This window comes from Colletotrichum gloeosporioides (genome assembly GCF_011800055.1).
Source record: "Colletotrichum gloeosporioides strain Lc1 chromosome Unknown consensus_65, whole genome shotgun sequence".
In the NCBI taxonomy this organism is placed as follows: domain Eukaryota; kingdom Fungi; phylum Ascomycota; class Sordariomycetes; order Glomerellales; family Glomerellaceae; genus Colletotrichum; species Colletotrichum gloeosporioides.
The window spans coordinates 102,959-119,595 of NW_025544710.1; the positions used below are offsets into that span (position 1 = coordinate 102,959).

The 16,637-nt window shown below is 52.6% G+C and overlaps 2 protein-coding genes across 2 annotated transcripts; both read right to left on the reverse strand.

Moving 5' to 3' along the window:
• Positions 1-890: 890 nt before the first annotated feature.
• On the reverse strand, positions 891-5,339 carry GCG54_00012293 (uncharacterized protein; the record flags this gene model as incomplete). The annotated part of the gene is made up of 5 exons (XM_045412173.1): positions 891-1,199; positions 1,660-2,478; positions 2,538-2,888; positions 3,003-3,252; positions 3,439-5,339. The coding sequence occupies 5 exons, from the start codon at positions 5,337-5,339 to the stop codon at positions 891-893; spliced, it is 3,630 nt and encodes a 1,209-aa protein (XP_045261208.1).
• A 9,350-nt stretch (positions 5,340-14,689) lies between these two features.
• GCG54_00012294 (Serine-threonine kinase receptor-associated protein) lies at positions 14,690-15,970 on the reverse strand (the record flags this gene model as incomplete). Its single annotated transcript, XM_045412174.1, has 5 exons — positions 14,690-14,859; positions 14,909-15,531; positions 15,582-15,677; positions 15,728-15,767; positions 15,826-15,970. The coding sequence occupies 5 exons, from the start codon at positions 15,968-15,970 to the stop codon at positions 14,690-14,692; spliced, it is 1,074 nt and encodes a 357-aa protein (XP_045261209.1).
• Positions 15,971-16,637: the final 667 nt, after the last annotated feature.

Below are 16,637 nucleotides of genomic sequence, written 5' to 3' on the forward strand. Positions count from 1 at the left end.
GTACGGATGGTGGGGAGGATGAGACCGGAGGAAGGACTGACTGACGGAAGACGGGCGCGGATCGAATATGGCGTCTGTTTGAAAACCCAGTCAGCGACTGCAAGAGGGGACAACGGAACATATGAGGGACGAAAAGCACAGATGATGGATCGGGGGAATGGATCGGGGGAATTCCCGGGCTGGGTCGGGCTAACTGACGAAGGGCGGGTGCGGCTCGAAGGAGCCTTCTGGTGGAAACACCAGTCAGTCCCGAAAGCAGAGGGCAACAAAAGGAAATGGAGCCCGCGTTGCGAGGATGACGGGGGAAGATGATTGTTGATCGACGAAAGATGGAGGAGACTGACGAGAAATGGAGGAGACTGACGGAGATGGAGGCGGCTGGAGGAAGACGGTTGACTTCTGCATTGGTCAGCGGAGATGCAAAGAAACGCAGCCAAAGGGTAGCACTCACGGCTCGTTGTAATGGTCGAAGTCCTGAAGGATATGAACGAAAGTCAGCAGGGCTCGTTAACGAGGGGGATGGGCAAACGAGCTGACTGACGGAGGAGCGTGGAGGCGAAGCTTCAGGAAGGTCTGGGGGTTAGATGCCCGGGCAATCGGACCCTGCGTTCTCCGGAGAATGGGACATGAACTCACAAGATGTCTAAGTCTGAACTACCTTGCCATTTGCATGGCACAGTCAGTAAAGCAATGTGACGAGGGCGAGGTCGAGAAAAAGAAAGGGGAAGAGTACCTACAGTCACGTGACCCGAAGGTCGTTAGCAGAGGGCGAGGGGACCAGTCTAGCTTTCGCAGTCAATACCAGTCAAATTTCACAATACAAGGCCAGCGGCCCTACAGGTAAACAGAGTTTGGATTGAAGCTAATCTAGATGTAACCGCGAGGTCCAGTTACGTAGTAGCCCCGGGCGATGGTCTGCGGCCGTCCCGCAAGGCCAGGCGGTTGTCTGCGCGCAGGTCGGGAAATTGTGGGTTGGGCATGTGCTTCGCGGTCCATTTGAATTGCTCTAGGCCAAAGTAACGGATGGCAAAGTTGGCAGCGAGTTCCGGGTAACATTCAAGCAGCGCTTGAAAGTGCAGACGGCCACCCACGGCCCTGCGAAGATGTTCGCGGGGTCTGTCCAATAGTTTGCAGTGGATGAACAGGTGCTCTACAGTGTGGGCGTGCTCCCCACAAGGACACATGAAAGTTTCTTTCCGCTAGGCGATGGCAGCAGTCAGCATCGAAGATGAGACCTGGTGACCGAGTGTGTGCAATGGGGCAGGTTGGAGATGAAAAAGAAGACAGGTGGAAAAGGTCCTCTCCCTAGAGTGTTGGGAGTTGGGTACGCGGCACAACAGAGAGACACCCAGGGAAGGTAGGATTTGGCGAGTGAAGACGACCCCTGGAAAGGGCGAGAGGGGATGGGGCAGGCAGAGAGATCATTCGAGCGTCCGATGAAGCCATTGCGTGACAAGGACGGGCAGCTGAGCCAACTTGGACAGTCGAGCCCGTCACAAGCAACTGTGCATTGGAGAGAATGCTGACCTGCTAGGTGTCCTCACACAGCAGGCATGGATTCAGGCATCCCAGAGATGGAAAGAAGACAAGAACGACGATGTTTGGATTCCAGAGCGTTGGGTGAAAGAGTGGCAGACAAAGGAACGCAGAAAGACTTACGTGCATGTCGAACAGTGGTTTGTTCAAGCCGTTGATGCCGGTTTTGATGCCCAGTAAAATGGTACCCTGTGCCTTGCGAAGAGGTTTGTAGGCCTCGAGATTGTGTTTCCCATACGTGCCTTTCCAGGTTGGAGCGTCGTAGGCAAGCTTGCCGAGTAAGCAACGACGTTTGTTGGACACCTCGATCCACGACTCCTTCATTCTCTCTTCTGCCAGGTCCTTGGCCAAAGACTTGATGATTTGCTTCAACCTCGCGGCCCGCTTGGCCGTGCCTCTGACGGAATCCGGCGGCACGGTCCAAGTCTGTATCTCGACGGCGAGCTGTAACTCTGCGTTCACCCTGAGAAGCGTGTTGGCTTCGTGGTAGGCGACGCAGTACGGGTGCCTTTGCAGAACCTCGCTGGTGACACGAATGCGGTCGTGAGTTTGCTCCCAGAGATTGCAGAGCGCCATGCCTTCCGGAGTGCCCCTGTTCGAGGCTCGGTACGCGCGGGCGCACCTGTGGAGGAACACAGACATCCGCTCAATGTACAATTCCTTGCATAGAGCGTGACCAGAGGCGCGAGGGAAAGCGCCAGAAATCTGTCTCAAGCAATTGTTTTGCTGTGTTTCCAAAAGGTCCACGACAGACTTGGCTAGAGTCCAGTTGCAGGGAGGCCCCCCCGGGGTCTTCAACACAAACCAAACGGGACATGCGTAAGCAACGATAGGACGAACAGCGGTGATGTACCTCGTGCGGAGTTCCGAGATCGATGCGCCCCAAGTAGTTGCGCTGATTCGGCGGAGAAGAAACATCTTCCTCCGGACCTTCGACAAAACCTGTGTGAACATCCATCGTCAGCGGCTGAACACAATGGTGTAGTGAAAAAAAGACTTACATTGTTGACATGCTCCACCCAATTGAGATGATAGTCCAGCGTGACCCCAAGAATTTCCATACTTTCTACTGCCTTGAGTGGAAACCCGTCAACCTTGGGCATGTCTGTGATTGCGGGACCCCTCTGCAACATATGCATGACTTTGGTCTTGTGGGGGCCGAACTCGGTGCCATTCAGAGCCGCAAATTCGGTCAGGAGCTGGTACAATATTGCCAGAGCCTCGTTGTTCTGCTTTATCGAGGGAGATGCAACCAACAGAGTGATGTCGTCCACGAATGTTGTAATGAGAAGTTCCTTTAACTGGAGGAGCCTCGCGTTCCTGTTAGTTTCCATGCTGGGCATTGCCTTGAGCTTCTCGAGGAGCGGCAGAGTGAAGAAAATGAAAAGAATTGGCGACAGCGGGCTTCCTTGAGGAATGCCAATGTTGATCGAGAATTTCTTGGAATGGCGCCCCTGGACCCTGACCGTGGTGCTGCGACTGGAAAGAAAGGATGCCACAAACTTGACCATCCAGCCGGGAACTCCGTATCTAACCAGGATATTCAGCAAGTGTTGTCGCCGGACGCGGTCATAGGCTCCCGTGATGTCGAGGGCGCAGATGGTGACGAAGATCTTTTCTTTTTTGGCGAACCAGTTCCTATACACGGCTTCGACAAGAAACTCGAGCGCCTGGGTGGCGCTCTTCCCTCGGCCACCAAACTGCTCAAGAAGAAGCCTATTGGACTCGATCAGAAAGTCGGTCAGTCTGTCAGCAAATAGCCTCTCAAGGATTTTGGCGATAGCAGAAAGTAAAGCTATCGGACGGTATCCTTCGGCAGAAGATGACAGTTTCGATTTCTTGCGGATCATCACCGTCACCGCCTCCTTGAATGCTTCTGGGTGGTAGGAAAGGTTGAGGCACGCTTGCATGGGCCGCTGAAGGACGCTAGTGAGGATGTCTTCCGAATCGAGGATGTCTTCGGAATTATTTTCGGCATCGCCAGCAAACACTCGCTCAGGATTCTTCTCGAGCGGCAAAAGCATCTTGAGAACATCGATGGAAACTCCGTCCTTTCCTTCCGCCTTGTGCGCAGGCATGTTCTGGACAATGCAAGCGATCTCATCAGGCTTGATCTGCCGCCTGGCTCTTTCGGTTTCATCGAGGTTGCCCGGGAGATATGGGATGTCAAACACCGACGGGGGCACTGTGCCGCAAGTACATATTGGGAAAAGCGTCCTAACCATGAACTCGGCCTTGTCATCAAAGTCTATGTATTTGCGGATCGAATTGTCCGGAAGGCGCTCTTCCAAGACCGGAATGTGACCAAACGACCGAGGCATGGACCTTTGGGCACTGACCTTGGACACCTTGTGAATGTTCTGGCACTGAATGTCCATGTATCGACGGTAGGCTTCCTTGTCCTTGTCCTTGAGGTAATTCTCGTAGGTCCGGCCTGCTTTGGGGTCATTATCCGTTGAGCTGCTTGGCTGTGTTTCCTGAGTAACAGTTGAGCTGCTTGGCTGTGTATCCTGAGTAACAGTTGAGCTGCTTGGCTGTGTTTCCTGGGTGTCAGTTGAACTGCCTGGCTGTGTTTCCTGGGTGTCAGTTGAGCTGCTTGGCTGTGTATCCTGGGTATCCGCTGAGCTGCTTGACTGTGTTTCCTGGGGTCGGGGGTTTGACTGGGCGGGCTTGCGCTTGGACTTAGTGGTGATCTGGGGCGGTTTCCTCTTGAAAGCCAACTTCTCCCGGGCGCAAATAATGATCTCTACCACCCGCTTGACGTAGTTGTCGATGTCAAGCCTGGTCTCTAGCGGAAGTGATGCAAGCGCCTTCAAAGCCGGGCCAACTTCTTGGCGCAAGACCTTGCGCGGAACATTGTTCCACTGGTAGCAGACATCTTCCCGTAAGTTGGGGGTTGTGTCGATGGTAGTCTCCAGGATTCGATGGTCCGATTTGAAGCCGGTCACGTCGAGGCACTTGTAATCCTGAACGTGTGGGGAGAAAGCCGGCGATGCAAAACCAACGTCAAGGGTCGAGGCGCGTTCGTCTATGACCTGGCCGGGCGTATAGGTGAAGGGGATTTTTGTCGGATCCAGGAGGCATTCCATGTGGGCTGCTTGAAGCTCGTTGACAAATTTCACAGCATCCAATTTGGGTATAACATGAGGTCCTCCATACCACGGATGCGGGAAGTTGAGATCTCCGACGATGAGGCAGAATCCAGTTTGTGTTATGGTGGAAATGAAAGCCTCCACGTTCAGTTTCGTCCGACCCTCATAGTAAGCATTGTAGACGTTGTGGAGGGCCATACGAGTTGGCAATTGCGTTTCAAGATACAACGTTGCTAAAAGACGCTCGTTCTCCTCACCAGGGTACCAGTCGACAGCCCAATCAGCGAGAGGAATCGACTTGGAAACTAAGAATGCGACCTTGTAGAGAGGCACAAGTTTCAGCTTCTTCGAAATGCCCTTGTCGCGTTTGAGGCGTGCGCTTTTCTCATGAGCCGCAATAGCCCAGGGGTTGTTGAACGCGTCCAATTCGCCAGGGGAGGTACCGCGACAACAAATGTGGTGATTCTTGAACGAACTATGGGCAAAAGCCAACTGGGGTGGAGGATCTTGAATAGCGATAATGTCCCATTGCTCGGTCATTGTAAGCGTGTGGGTGTCAAGAGCCTTCATACGCACTTCTGCCATCTTCAAATTGGCTTGCGCTATCCTCAAATCGCATCGAGTTTCCGGGCCAGGGTCGAGGGCCGTGGAAGGGCTTTGTTTCACTGCCAGGTTGGTTGCAGCGGTTCTCGAGTCCGGATCGGTTGCCATGATTCTGGATGACGCCTGTATTGCGTATTAGGCGGAGGGCTTCGCAGCCCAGCTGGTGCAGTGAGGGCGCCCACATCCACGAAGACGTTCGACAACAGGTGTAGAGAGGAGTCATAGGAATGTTGAAACGGGCGGCAACAGGAGAATGAGTATACCCTTTAGGCCGGTTAACAGGGGGCCAGAAGACAAATGACAGTCAGTTGATGGGTGACGAAAGAACATACGGCAGTCAACAAGGTGCGCCTCCAGGCGGCAAACTGCGAAGAAGAAAACTTAGGAGGGAAGAAATATGCTTGAAGCATTGGGATTTCACGGCTCTGGAATTCATCTCCTTCAGGCCTGAGACGTGGTCATTTCTCAAACCGCCAGAGACAGCCCGTAGATGCCTGCCCTCGATACCCATATTATAAAGCCACCAGCGGAGGGCCAGTAGGCAAGTAATGAGGGCCATAATCCCTCCGGATGCGATTTGCAGATCCCCCTAGAGCCCTCCCCAGCGACCCATGGCTAGCCGTCCCGCCACTGAATTAGATACCTTCACTATCACTCCTTACTTAGGAGACATTGAGGTAGCTGTAGTGACTTGGAAAAGAACCATGTCTCAGGTCTTGAGGAGATTTCTGAGCTTCGTTTTCCAACAAATTCCATTTGCGGCAAAGCTCAGCTGATCCCTTTGGCGCCTGAGACATGCTCCTCTCGGCGTCTCCATAAGTGCCTTTGCTCTCCAGATTTTCGCAGACGAAAGCAACCATTCAAAGGGAAAGGGTCCAAATTCAAGCTTTGGACACCTAGCTGATTCAAGCGCCAACTAAAAGGAAAACATCTCGGGCGTTGAGAAGATCGGATAAGCATCGCCGGAAGAGGAAATTATTGCTTTGAAATGAAACACAGGGGGATATGCTGCTGCTTTAGGTACCACCCTTGGAATCGATGCCGACCAAGCGACGGCTACTTCTAATAAGCCTCCACATCACCACCCATGTGATACAAAGCCACCAGCAGAGTGGAAGCTGAAAGCGGCGAGGTTATCGAGGTCTTCCGGATGCGGCTTCAAAAAGCCCTCTAGAGCACCCAAGAGCCCCTTTCAGCAAAACAGAGCCCAGCGTTTCCGTCACTTGGCAACAGTACTTACACTACCACTACCTATGTAGGAGACATTTGGGTAGCTATGAGGGGAGCTAAAAGGTCCATGTCTCAGGCGTTAAGAAGATTTACAGTGTGCGTCATGGATTGAGAATTCCGTATCCGATTTGACTTGCTGAAATATATGGGACGTGTTGCAACAATCTTTTTCCAATCCTTGCGGCCCTTGCCATCATCATAGCACTGCTAGGACACCTCTCAAACTTCAATCCTGTGCCAAAACCCCCAACACCTATTTAAATCTCATTTTCACCGCCCACCATGAGCACGTCGAATCATATTCATCAGCCGAACACGGCCAACTTGGACGAGGAGACCAAGTTGATGCAATTGCATGCGACGTATGTCAATAGCCTTTCTGCATCCGCGGTGCAGAAGTTTTGGAGCATGGTGCACGACGACCGCCGCCCCCAGCCCCCCGTATCGAGAGCTTCGCATGTTGCGGCGACGGATAGGCGATTGATGGAACATCACGCGCGGCCGGAGGCGCCAATGATAAAATGCAAGGTCGGCACTAACGAAGATATGGCGAAGCTGAAGGCCATGGACGAAGACGGTGTCATCCGGAAACTTCAAGTGCACAAGTCGTGGCAGCACGTGAAGGGCGTTCAGATGCCAACCGGACGCAAGACTAAGAGCAAGGTCATCAGGTTTCTTCTCACGACTTACGTCAACAAACAACAAGCGATTCAAGATATCGGTGATCTCAAAGGACTTCTGGATGTTTCTGAGGCCATTCTTCTTCCTGATCTCTACCACGTTGTGGCAACGCGGCATCGGTTTTCGAAGCGTGAGATGAAGCCAGACGACATTATAACCTTTGCTGAGGTCAACGGGTTTCACCACCTTCGCGATGTGCGCTTCAGCTTTGGGTTGTTAGTCTTGTCATTCTCGGATAAGACTGAAGCCCTGGAGGTTTGTAGGAGAATTGTCTTCCTACATAGTAAGATGGGCTTCTTACTGTAAGTCTCCATGTAACATGCATTGCTTCATATGACTGTGCTAGGGTAGCCTGTTTTACTGACGTATTCCTGTCCCAGACCGTTCGACATCCGAGGCGTGCCCATTTTTTGTTGTAAATGCCAGCGGCCGAACCATCTGATGCACTCATGCGAAAATCCCGTCACGTGCGGCAAATGCAACGAGCGCCACTTCTCGTGGGAATGCAATAGTTCCCAGCTATGCTGCGCCAATTGTTTCAGGACTTTGGAAGTAAAAAAGAAGAACAATGAGAACTGCGATGGGTTCGACTTGGCGCATGAGGCTTGGAGTCCCTATTGCAAAGATTATGAGGTGGCGAGGATGTATGATCTTTGCCAAGAATACAGGCGTACTTGTCCAGGTTGGGGATTGAACGTCTATGGCACACAGGAGAATGTCGCGACGGCGCTCGAGGTTCCCGCGGGCAATACCAACGACAATCGAGAAAAACAGACTTCTACGACGCAAACTGCCGGCAATGGAAACACCCGAAAGGCACCCAACAAACAGACGATTCCGCAGTCTTCACCTCCAGCCACCCCGCAAAGTGAAGGGCTCAGTATTTTGGCAAATATTTCTCATACCACTCCAGATGACAGGGACACCACCCCCACCGCCGCTCCCAGCCAGCCTATTGTCGTGCAAGACGACATGGAGATGGACACTAATGTTTCTGGTGCACGTTTTGGGGCCAATTTCGACAAGACAATCGCAGATGATATCAATTCAAATACCTTTACTCCCAAGAAACCATTTCTACCAGGAATGAAGGCTTCTTGTGGACCAGGCGACCAGCCTGCAGGTTTCAAACGTATAGAGAAGCCGGGGGGGAGGAATCGTAGCGGACTACCAAACAAGAAGCGACCGAGAACACCACCAACCCAGTCCAACAAGATGCCGCGGTATTTCAAAACCGTCGGAGCATCAGAGAACGACCAGCGAAGTGAGAAAGATGGACTAGAGTACGAAGGAAAAGAACCAAGAGAAAGTACGGTGGATTCCGATGGTGGGGAGTCTGTCGCTGATTGAGATGATTGCGTCCCAAATCCTTTGTGACGTGAAGCATGGACTCGAGCATTCATGGATATTTTGTTCTGTAACACCGCATTGAATCTTCCTTTTTCAGATGTAGATTTCGCATTCAACAAGTCATCACCCGAAGGCCTTATTTTACTCAACTGTCGTCAATTCGCTGGCACTGATGCGCGCTCTTCGTGAACGCTCCAATCTCTCAAAGGTTGTATAAGATGCTTGTCCGGTGAAAGTTGCGCTGGGCAAGTTCTTCTCCACACGTGGGCCTGCAAAGGTGAGACGGCACCGGTGTCCACACAACGCACTTACGTAGAGAACGACGGACCTCCTTGGGTGGGGCCAAGTCATTCGACGATATGTGGGCGACAGGGAAAGACATACAGGGCACATCGGAACAGGTAGTATTCGCTTGAAGTGCCTCAGAGACCGTGGGATAGGCTGACGTCGTAGAAGTCTGCTCTCTTTCGTTTCATTGATTCACCCGACGAATTGAGTTAATACAGCAAACATTCCTTTGAATGCTCTCACCCGGGCACTGGCAGTTGAACTGGTATGGTGTTTGCAAGCTGTCGCTTCGCTCGCGCAAATCAGTCTTGACCACCCGCTCGCATAATAATAGAGCTTTATTTGGATTTCGGTCTTTCGCGCTGGCTGATAAATCACAACCGGGAGCGAGGCACACATCGATATGCTGGCATTTCGCGATCTTCGACACTGCATGCGATTCCCCATCATCTCCTAAATTCGGAAGCTTCAATCCAGTTTACGTTACCCCTGAACCAAAAAAACGTTCCGGTTCATCTCTGTTGAGACTGATCTTACCACTAGCATGTGGGGCACTAAGACTGACAGTGCCATCTCCTTAGTGACCGAGACGTGGGAGTTTTGGTTTCCACCAGGAACAATACAATCCTCGAATGTTTGTTAGCGCGGTACCTCGTTAAGAGACTGTCTCAATTTAGTGCCTGCTTTACCTCAGTGGGAAATGTTCTTTAGTCTTAGAAATGAGGAGACGATTCAGGTAGAGTGTGTAACAAACTTCTAAAGATCGTATTGTAAAGCCAGTGGGAGAATGCCCTCAGTGTTCATAGTACAAAGCCGAAGGCTCAGGAGGTGCCGGCATGCCTTTGGCGCATGCTAAAAAGAATTAGCATAGTGGTGGCACAGTAGTAAGAGGATGTCAAATTGCAAGGGTGTAAGTGACCCGGCAGACGTCAGGAGGCGCGCCGCAATAGTACGCAGTAGTACCTAGTAGATAATCCGCTCCGCAAGAGATCGGCAAGCCCTGCGCTGAGATCTCTCCGGTCTCAGGGGACACGTACAGAGAAGTCAATACACAACCTAGTCATTTTGTCGCCGGACTGTGGGGTCCCTGGCGGTCCGGGGCCGAGTGCCCGCCGGCGCGCTGGTCCAGGGCAGTCGACTATTTTAGTTGACAAAACGTAAGGTAAACTGTAGCTGAGTTCACCGCTTCATACGATTCAAGTACTTGAAACGCGTACCTGATTAAAGCCGTCGTCGGGCGCGCTGCGAAGTCGCGCCCGATTGACGCGTCGCGCGCTGTAAGTAAAGCCGTTGCACTTGATTGAGGCCGAGCGTTGGAAATCCGGCCAATAGGATGGCTCTGGCAGATGGCTGGAGGCTCTAGGCAAGATATCCAGGCTGTACAGGCAATTTAACTGGTCTCCTACCTTTCCTAACAAGGGTGCTATCTAGACCTAGTGAGATACATTTGGCTTTCAATTAATGACTGACACTTACGTAGTGCGAAGCTATGTTCAGAGACGCGATTCCGACATCCATCAAGTATGGCACCGTCAAACTTCGCACCTGCGAGACGATACAACAATGTCTATAAATTGCTTGACATCCTGCCCCGAGGCAGTTTCCTTTTTCCAATTTACACACGCAACGACTGCTTTACTTATGAATATGCATTACTCAAGCTCCTCTGGTGAGTAATGTTATGCTGTGCGCATTGCAGACTTTGTTGCTTCGCTAATATGTCGCGTCCAGGATCGAACGGTAAGCGCAAGGACGCGCCTCGCCAATATGACGTTCGACAGGCAAAGCAGCAAAGGCTTTACCAACAGCTTTCGGTTCAGCCAGAAACCAACGGCCGCAGTCTCTTGCATTCCACACACGGCGTGTTTGACAGGCAGGTTGACATTCTTTTCGAGGCATGGACGAAAGGCATTCCTCGTCGATTGCCTCGCAAGAATAGGTACTACGTCGTTTGGTGCGGGCATAGATGTGGCATCTTCTTGAGCTGGGCCGAGTGCCAGCCTTATGTCCATGAATATCCAGGTGCAGGCCGTGAGTTACTCTTCGACGCCCTTTTGGACATAAACCATACTGACGCGCAGTTGTAGATAAGAGTGTGGGCACCTTTGATGAAATAGTGAGCAATTACACCTACAAACGAACAAGATGAACACTGACATCCGGTCTAAGCGCCGCCTGCTGAATCATACAATGACCAAAGACATGATTGCAGAGCGTTTGGAGGACTTACAAGAACAGGCGCATCGGTTCCAGGCGTTTGATGACGGTTTAGATACCGTCGATGATCTGGAGGTATTGGAAGACGATGGCACCGAGGCTAGTGGAAGTTGTGCGCCGATCGAGTTCCGTCCGAGACCTACTGCCGCCACCGCCGGTATGTTGGGATCAGGAGTTTCCTCAAAGCGCAGCTCGGGTTCCCGTGAATCTTTGAGCTCGAGCTCTTCGGTTCTTTCTTCACCTGCGCGCTCTCATTCTATTTTCAGCTCCAGCCCTCCCACGTCAAGCTACTCTGGAGTGATGCTGCCCAGCGAAACTAAAACTGAGGACTCTCTCGAGGTATGGAACTCATAGCCCCAACATCAGGCGTTCTTGAAACTGATACTTCTTCCTTAGGGCCAGGAAGATCACATCGACTTCACTACAGCTAACACTATTGGCGTCGAACTCGACTTCAGTGACGTAGCCAAAAGCCCTCCAACAAGGGGGGAAGGAAGACCCCAGCAGAAGGGTCGAATGAATCTCCATGGTCTGAAACAGAAGACTCTGTCAAGTGCAATGGGAAAGAACGGCGAAGTTGTCAACCAAAGCATCGAGGGCGAGAATTTGGGTGTGAAGTTTGCGGCTGCGGAGAGCAGCAAAGCCATGGAGGCGGTAGGACAGGCAAGAGACGCCAAAGGAAAGGGTGTTATGTCACGGGAAGAAGATTTCATGGCTCAAATCAGGGAGTTGACCGAACAAAATGAGGGCTTGAAGAACCTGGTTGGTCAGATGGTGGACCAGAAGTGACGGAATTGGTACTGTATTTGTACGTGTTGAAGAGTAGAACAGGATCTCAACGGGCCAGATTGAAACAATTAATATGAGAGTATATTGGAACAAGTTCAGATGACTTGATGAAGGTGCCCTTCCGATGGATTTGCGATGTCGTTTTATTGCTGAGAAAGTGAATATATGTCTGCATCGTTTGGCCATCTAAGGCGTCCATTCCTCGGGCTTGCCGGTACGCTGTTCCCTTGCTAAAGGCCGCCGGAGGGCATTCTACCGTCGTCAGAGTGGGTTGCGCGACTCTCGAGTCGCACCTGCCTCACGAGTCTAGCGCCCATTCTCCCCAGTACCGCTACCGGGGCGAGTGCCTGCAACAGCCACCGCCGCCGTTTGCCTTGCCATACGACCCGTAGCCCGTTCCTTTCCCTCTGGCGTTCCCTAGATCCACCGCCAAAAGGACCCGGTCTCGGAATCACACATGGTCACGGGTTTAGGCAGAGGACACCGCAAAAAAACCGAGCTCGCCCCTTTTCGACCCAGGCCAAGACTCTTGAAAATACATGGCACCAGTAATCAACGGACATTGCGGGACCAGCAGCAAATAAGACCAACCGTTTTGAGCTTTGCACCAGTGATAGCGTATGACTTCTCAGATATTCCTTGGCGACGCTGAACTCTCAAACTTGGAGCATCGGTGGACCACGGAGGAGTCGAAGGCATGGGAAAGCCCTCTGCTGATTCAACAGGCTCCCTGGTAGGCGATGGAGCACACAATTCCCCACGCCTTGCCATCCATCTTGCAATAAGCGTCAAGGTCGTCGTTCGGCTCGGATGAATGTCGTTTCAATCCTGGTTCAAAAGGGGCAAATTGATACAGCAATGTCCAATTGTAATGCGCAGAAGGTTTTGGCGGATGGGATAAGTATCTTCTGGGGGAAATTGAGACCAATAGCTCAAAGAAGCAAAGGTCCGGGAAAATCAGGGGTGCTATTTTCAACACGTCAAAGACTACATCGGGGGCATGTTTATCTGAAATCTGCTTGGGAGCCTCATTTCCAAAGAGTAAGACTAGTCCCACGGGGATAGCGAGCACAGCCGATCAAATAGCAACCCTGATTACAAGGTGGCCTTAAACCAACAGAGCATATGCATGACTCAACTGATGCTAGCCGAACTTTCAGTCATTCGCTCATAGTGTATTTGCTTGAGGCACGCATGCAGCCCAGCCCTATGGGGTCCACCCGAGGAGGCCTCGTCAAGGTTGCAGGTCTGGACCCCCAAGGATTACGAAGAGTTGTTCGTGGAGACTAAGATGCCTCCGCCTCTGACAGTTCCCTAATCCCATCGAGCGGCTATTTTCTTCCACGCTCGTGTACAAGTGCTAGAGGCCGATTTCAAAGTTGAAGGATTCGCTCATTGACGAGAAGGACGGCCAGTTCAGAGGGGGCGCCGAGGTTTCGTTGATATTGCGCACCCTTCGCGGAGAGACTTGCAACTCGATGTGATTCTGCTTCAGCTCCATTTCCAACCTACTGCGCCCAAAGACCATTCCGAGGGCCGAAGACGTCTTGTGCAAATCTCGCAGACGTGGAAACTTGGGATAGCATCTAAGTATCGGAGTTTGATGCCAACAAACTCATCACTCTTCATAGCGACATAGCTACAGTAAGTCGAAGATACACTGCGCTCATACAGTGTCGTAGTGCGTTTGAGTAGCCTTTCGAGCCGAGGGTGGCGGCTTAAATCGACAAATGCCCCCATATGGGACTCCAACTGCTCGACCAAAATATTCCGGTGAATTTCCGCAAGATAATCGTCAATCTCCATTCCCAAAAGGCCACTTCCAAGATTCTGTAATCTGCCAAAACGGACTTCGAGCATCCCTGTCTTCCTCACCAGATCTTTCAGCTCCTTAGGCACTTCACAGTACCCGCAGATCACCAGAGCTGTCCTGCGTTGCGGCTGCATTCGATGGAAAGATTGAGGAGCTGGATTACTGACGCTCTTACAACTCAAGTCTCCAGGCCTGGCATGGTGAGGTACCTACTGCACAAGCAAGCAAGTGATCTGGTTGCTACATTTGACGATCCTTCCATAGCGAGAAGCGATGTTTGAGATGTGAAGCCTGAATTCGACAACAGCAATGAAGGCATAAATAATAAGACCTTAGAGATGGCAACAGCAGGAGTGATAGAAGTAGAGGCAGTGATGGCAAGGATGAAGGTGGCAAAGCCATAGCTTGTAGCAACCTTAAGCACAGTCAGCCCTTGTCTGAGAAGCCTTCATCTCAGCTGCATTGGAGGGTCGGGAGATTTACTTTGCCTCTTTGTTGGGCGACTGAGAAGGCTCCTCCATTTGAAAGGACGAACAGAGTCGCACAGGTGAATGTTCACTTCATGCACAGGCTTCGCATGAGGCAGCCTCACACTTGCATAGACAAGACAAAGGAATTCTGTTGAGCACTTGAACTCAATTGCTTTCTCAGGTCTAGTAATGTGTATTCTGGTATCAATCGCCATTGGTGGCAACCATCTACCCTAGCCGTCATCCTCAATGGCTCGCTCTAATAACTCAAACGTTTTATGTATTCTATCCATGCACACTGTAGCTCGACGAGAGATCTGGCGGCAAGTGGAACATCTCAGTCCCTCCTGCGCGTAACCTCCGACATCTGCTTAGTTGGTCTGAGCCAAACGGCGACGGGTGATCTGGGCATACGACTGCGTCTCCTGTCCGGTACCATCAGTGACGGAGGCTAGGAACTTTCCCATCTGCTGGTGGGCCGCCGCCGGAGTCTCAGAGATGGAGTTGTTGCTCAAATGCGAGCAGCCGTCGAATTGCGAGCCCGACGAGACTCGGCTGCTTGGGAGAGAATAGATATCACTGGCATCGCTGCGTGACACCACGCTGGAGGCCGTGCTCTTCTAGTCCACGGTGCGCTCCGCGTTGGTGGCACCGCCACGCCAAAGGCCGTAGAAGCCGTCGCAGTTCTTCCACAGCTTGATAGTGCCGTCCTCGGAGCTGGTCGCGTACAGCTTGTTGTCAGGGGCAAAGGCGATGGACCAGATGGGACCGTGGTGGCCCTTGAGGGTTTCTGCGGCTTATTAGTAACGAGTTCATTTTGCTTTCTCGGCAAGACTCACCAATCTCGGTGCCATCGTCCCAGCGACAGACACGCGCCCAGGTGCCAGGCTCCTCTCCAACAACAAACTTGCGTCCCTTGATGTCCAGGCCAACACTAGCGACGCCGTGCTTCAGTTCCATGCGCTTGAGCTCATCCATGGCCTGGATGCCGCCCCAGAAGTAGACGGACTTGCCGGCGGCAACGGCCAGGACTGGGAGACCGCCGCCAATATCCCCAGGGGAGGTGATTTCGGGAGCAAGAGAAACCAGCTCGCAAGACTTGATCTCGCCGTCGAGAACCTCCTGACGAATGACTTGGCGCGTGGGAAGGTCGAACCAGCGGAGAGTGTTATCGGAAGCGGTGACGATCGTGTTAGGGTCCTTAGTCCAGGCGATGAACTTGATTGAGCCGGTGTGGGTGCCCTCGCCAATCTCGAAACCGGCCGAGGCCTGGACGGTCACAGGACCGGCGGCGTCGTTCGGGTTGGGAGCAAAGTCGCTCAGGTCAAAGACGCGCAGCTTCTTCTCCATACCTCCGGTCGCGATCAGGTCAGAATTGTCGGGAGGGTAGGCAACGGCGCGGACGATGTGGTTGTGCTGAAGGGTGTAGAGGACCTCGCCGCTGTGGGTGTCCCAGACCTTGCTACAAATTGTTAGCCACCACTCGCAAGTCGACCGTCGCACAGAGCTTACGCGGTGAAGTCAGCAGAGGCGGTGGCAGCGTTGGAGGCATCAGGACTAAGTCTGGCCTGCCAGACGGCACCCTTGTGACCGATGAAGGTTCCGATCCTGTCAGTCGGTTAGAAGTGCCACTGCGCTGTCGATGTGCTTCGCCTTACCAATCGCCAGTGAGGCCATCGCGCAGCATAGGGTTTCCGTCTGCGACAAGGTTAGCATTGCGCCGATCGCAAAGCCGGGTCGCGTGTCGCAAGCTTACCCTTGCAGGCGGAGATCATGTAGTACTGCTCTTCCTTTTCCAGAGAAGAGAAGCAGACGTGAGGAACAGGTCGCGAGTGGCCGTGGCAGGTGAGGGGGACGTATTGACGCGAGGTCTCGGCCGCAGCAGAAGGTGTGGTCGCCATGGTGCTGGTGGTTGGTAGCTTGAAGGGATTTCGAATCGTTCGATGTCGCAACGTGTGCGTCGGGGGAGGAGAGGGAGGGGTATCAAACGGAAGTCGTTGACGCGGGACAAATGCCGAGGTGCACGATGTGTAGAGAGCCAATGTCCGCGAGGAAAGAAAAAGGAGAGTCAGTCAATACAGCCGTAACGTCGTAAATGTTCGTGGAGGATGCAATGGGGTCGTGAGAGAACGCCTCGGGCAGCGCAGGGGAGGAAGAAGCAGAAGCAAAAAAACGGGAATCGAGAAGACAGCTGCGAAACAAAGTGGATGGAAGCAAATGGGAGAGCAGCGCGAAGGAAATAATAGTGGGGTTCTGTCCCGAGTCGGAGCAGAGCCGATGGGGGTTCTCGAAGGAAGGAGGACGCTGATGCACCGAGATTCGATGGACCCCTGAAACTGAAAGTGAAGTGCTGCTGCAAGAGGACAGAGTTGACCCCGCGCTGCTTCCTTCGGCTGCTGTGGCTTGAAAGGAGCGGGGAGCTGCTGCCTCGGGCGGAGCTGATTGGACGCAACGAGATGGCACCACGTGCTTTGATAAGCAGCTCTCCAACTGTGGCTGGTGAGCTGCCGCTTGACCTGTTCCGGCAGGGAAGTCAATGGAAGCAGGAAGGAGGCAGGGATGGAGCTG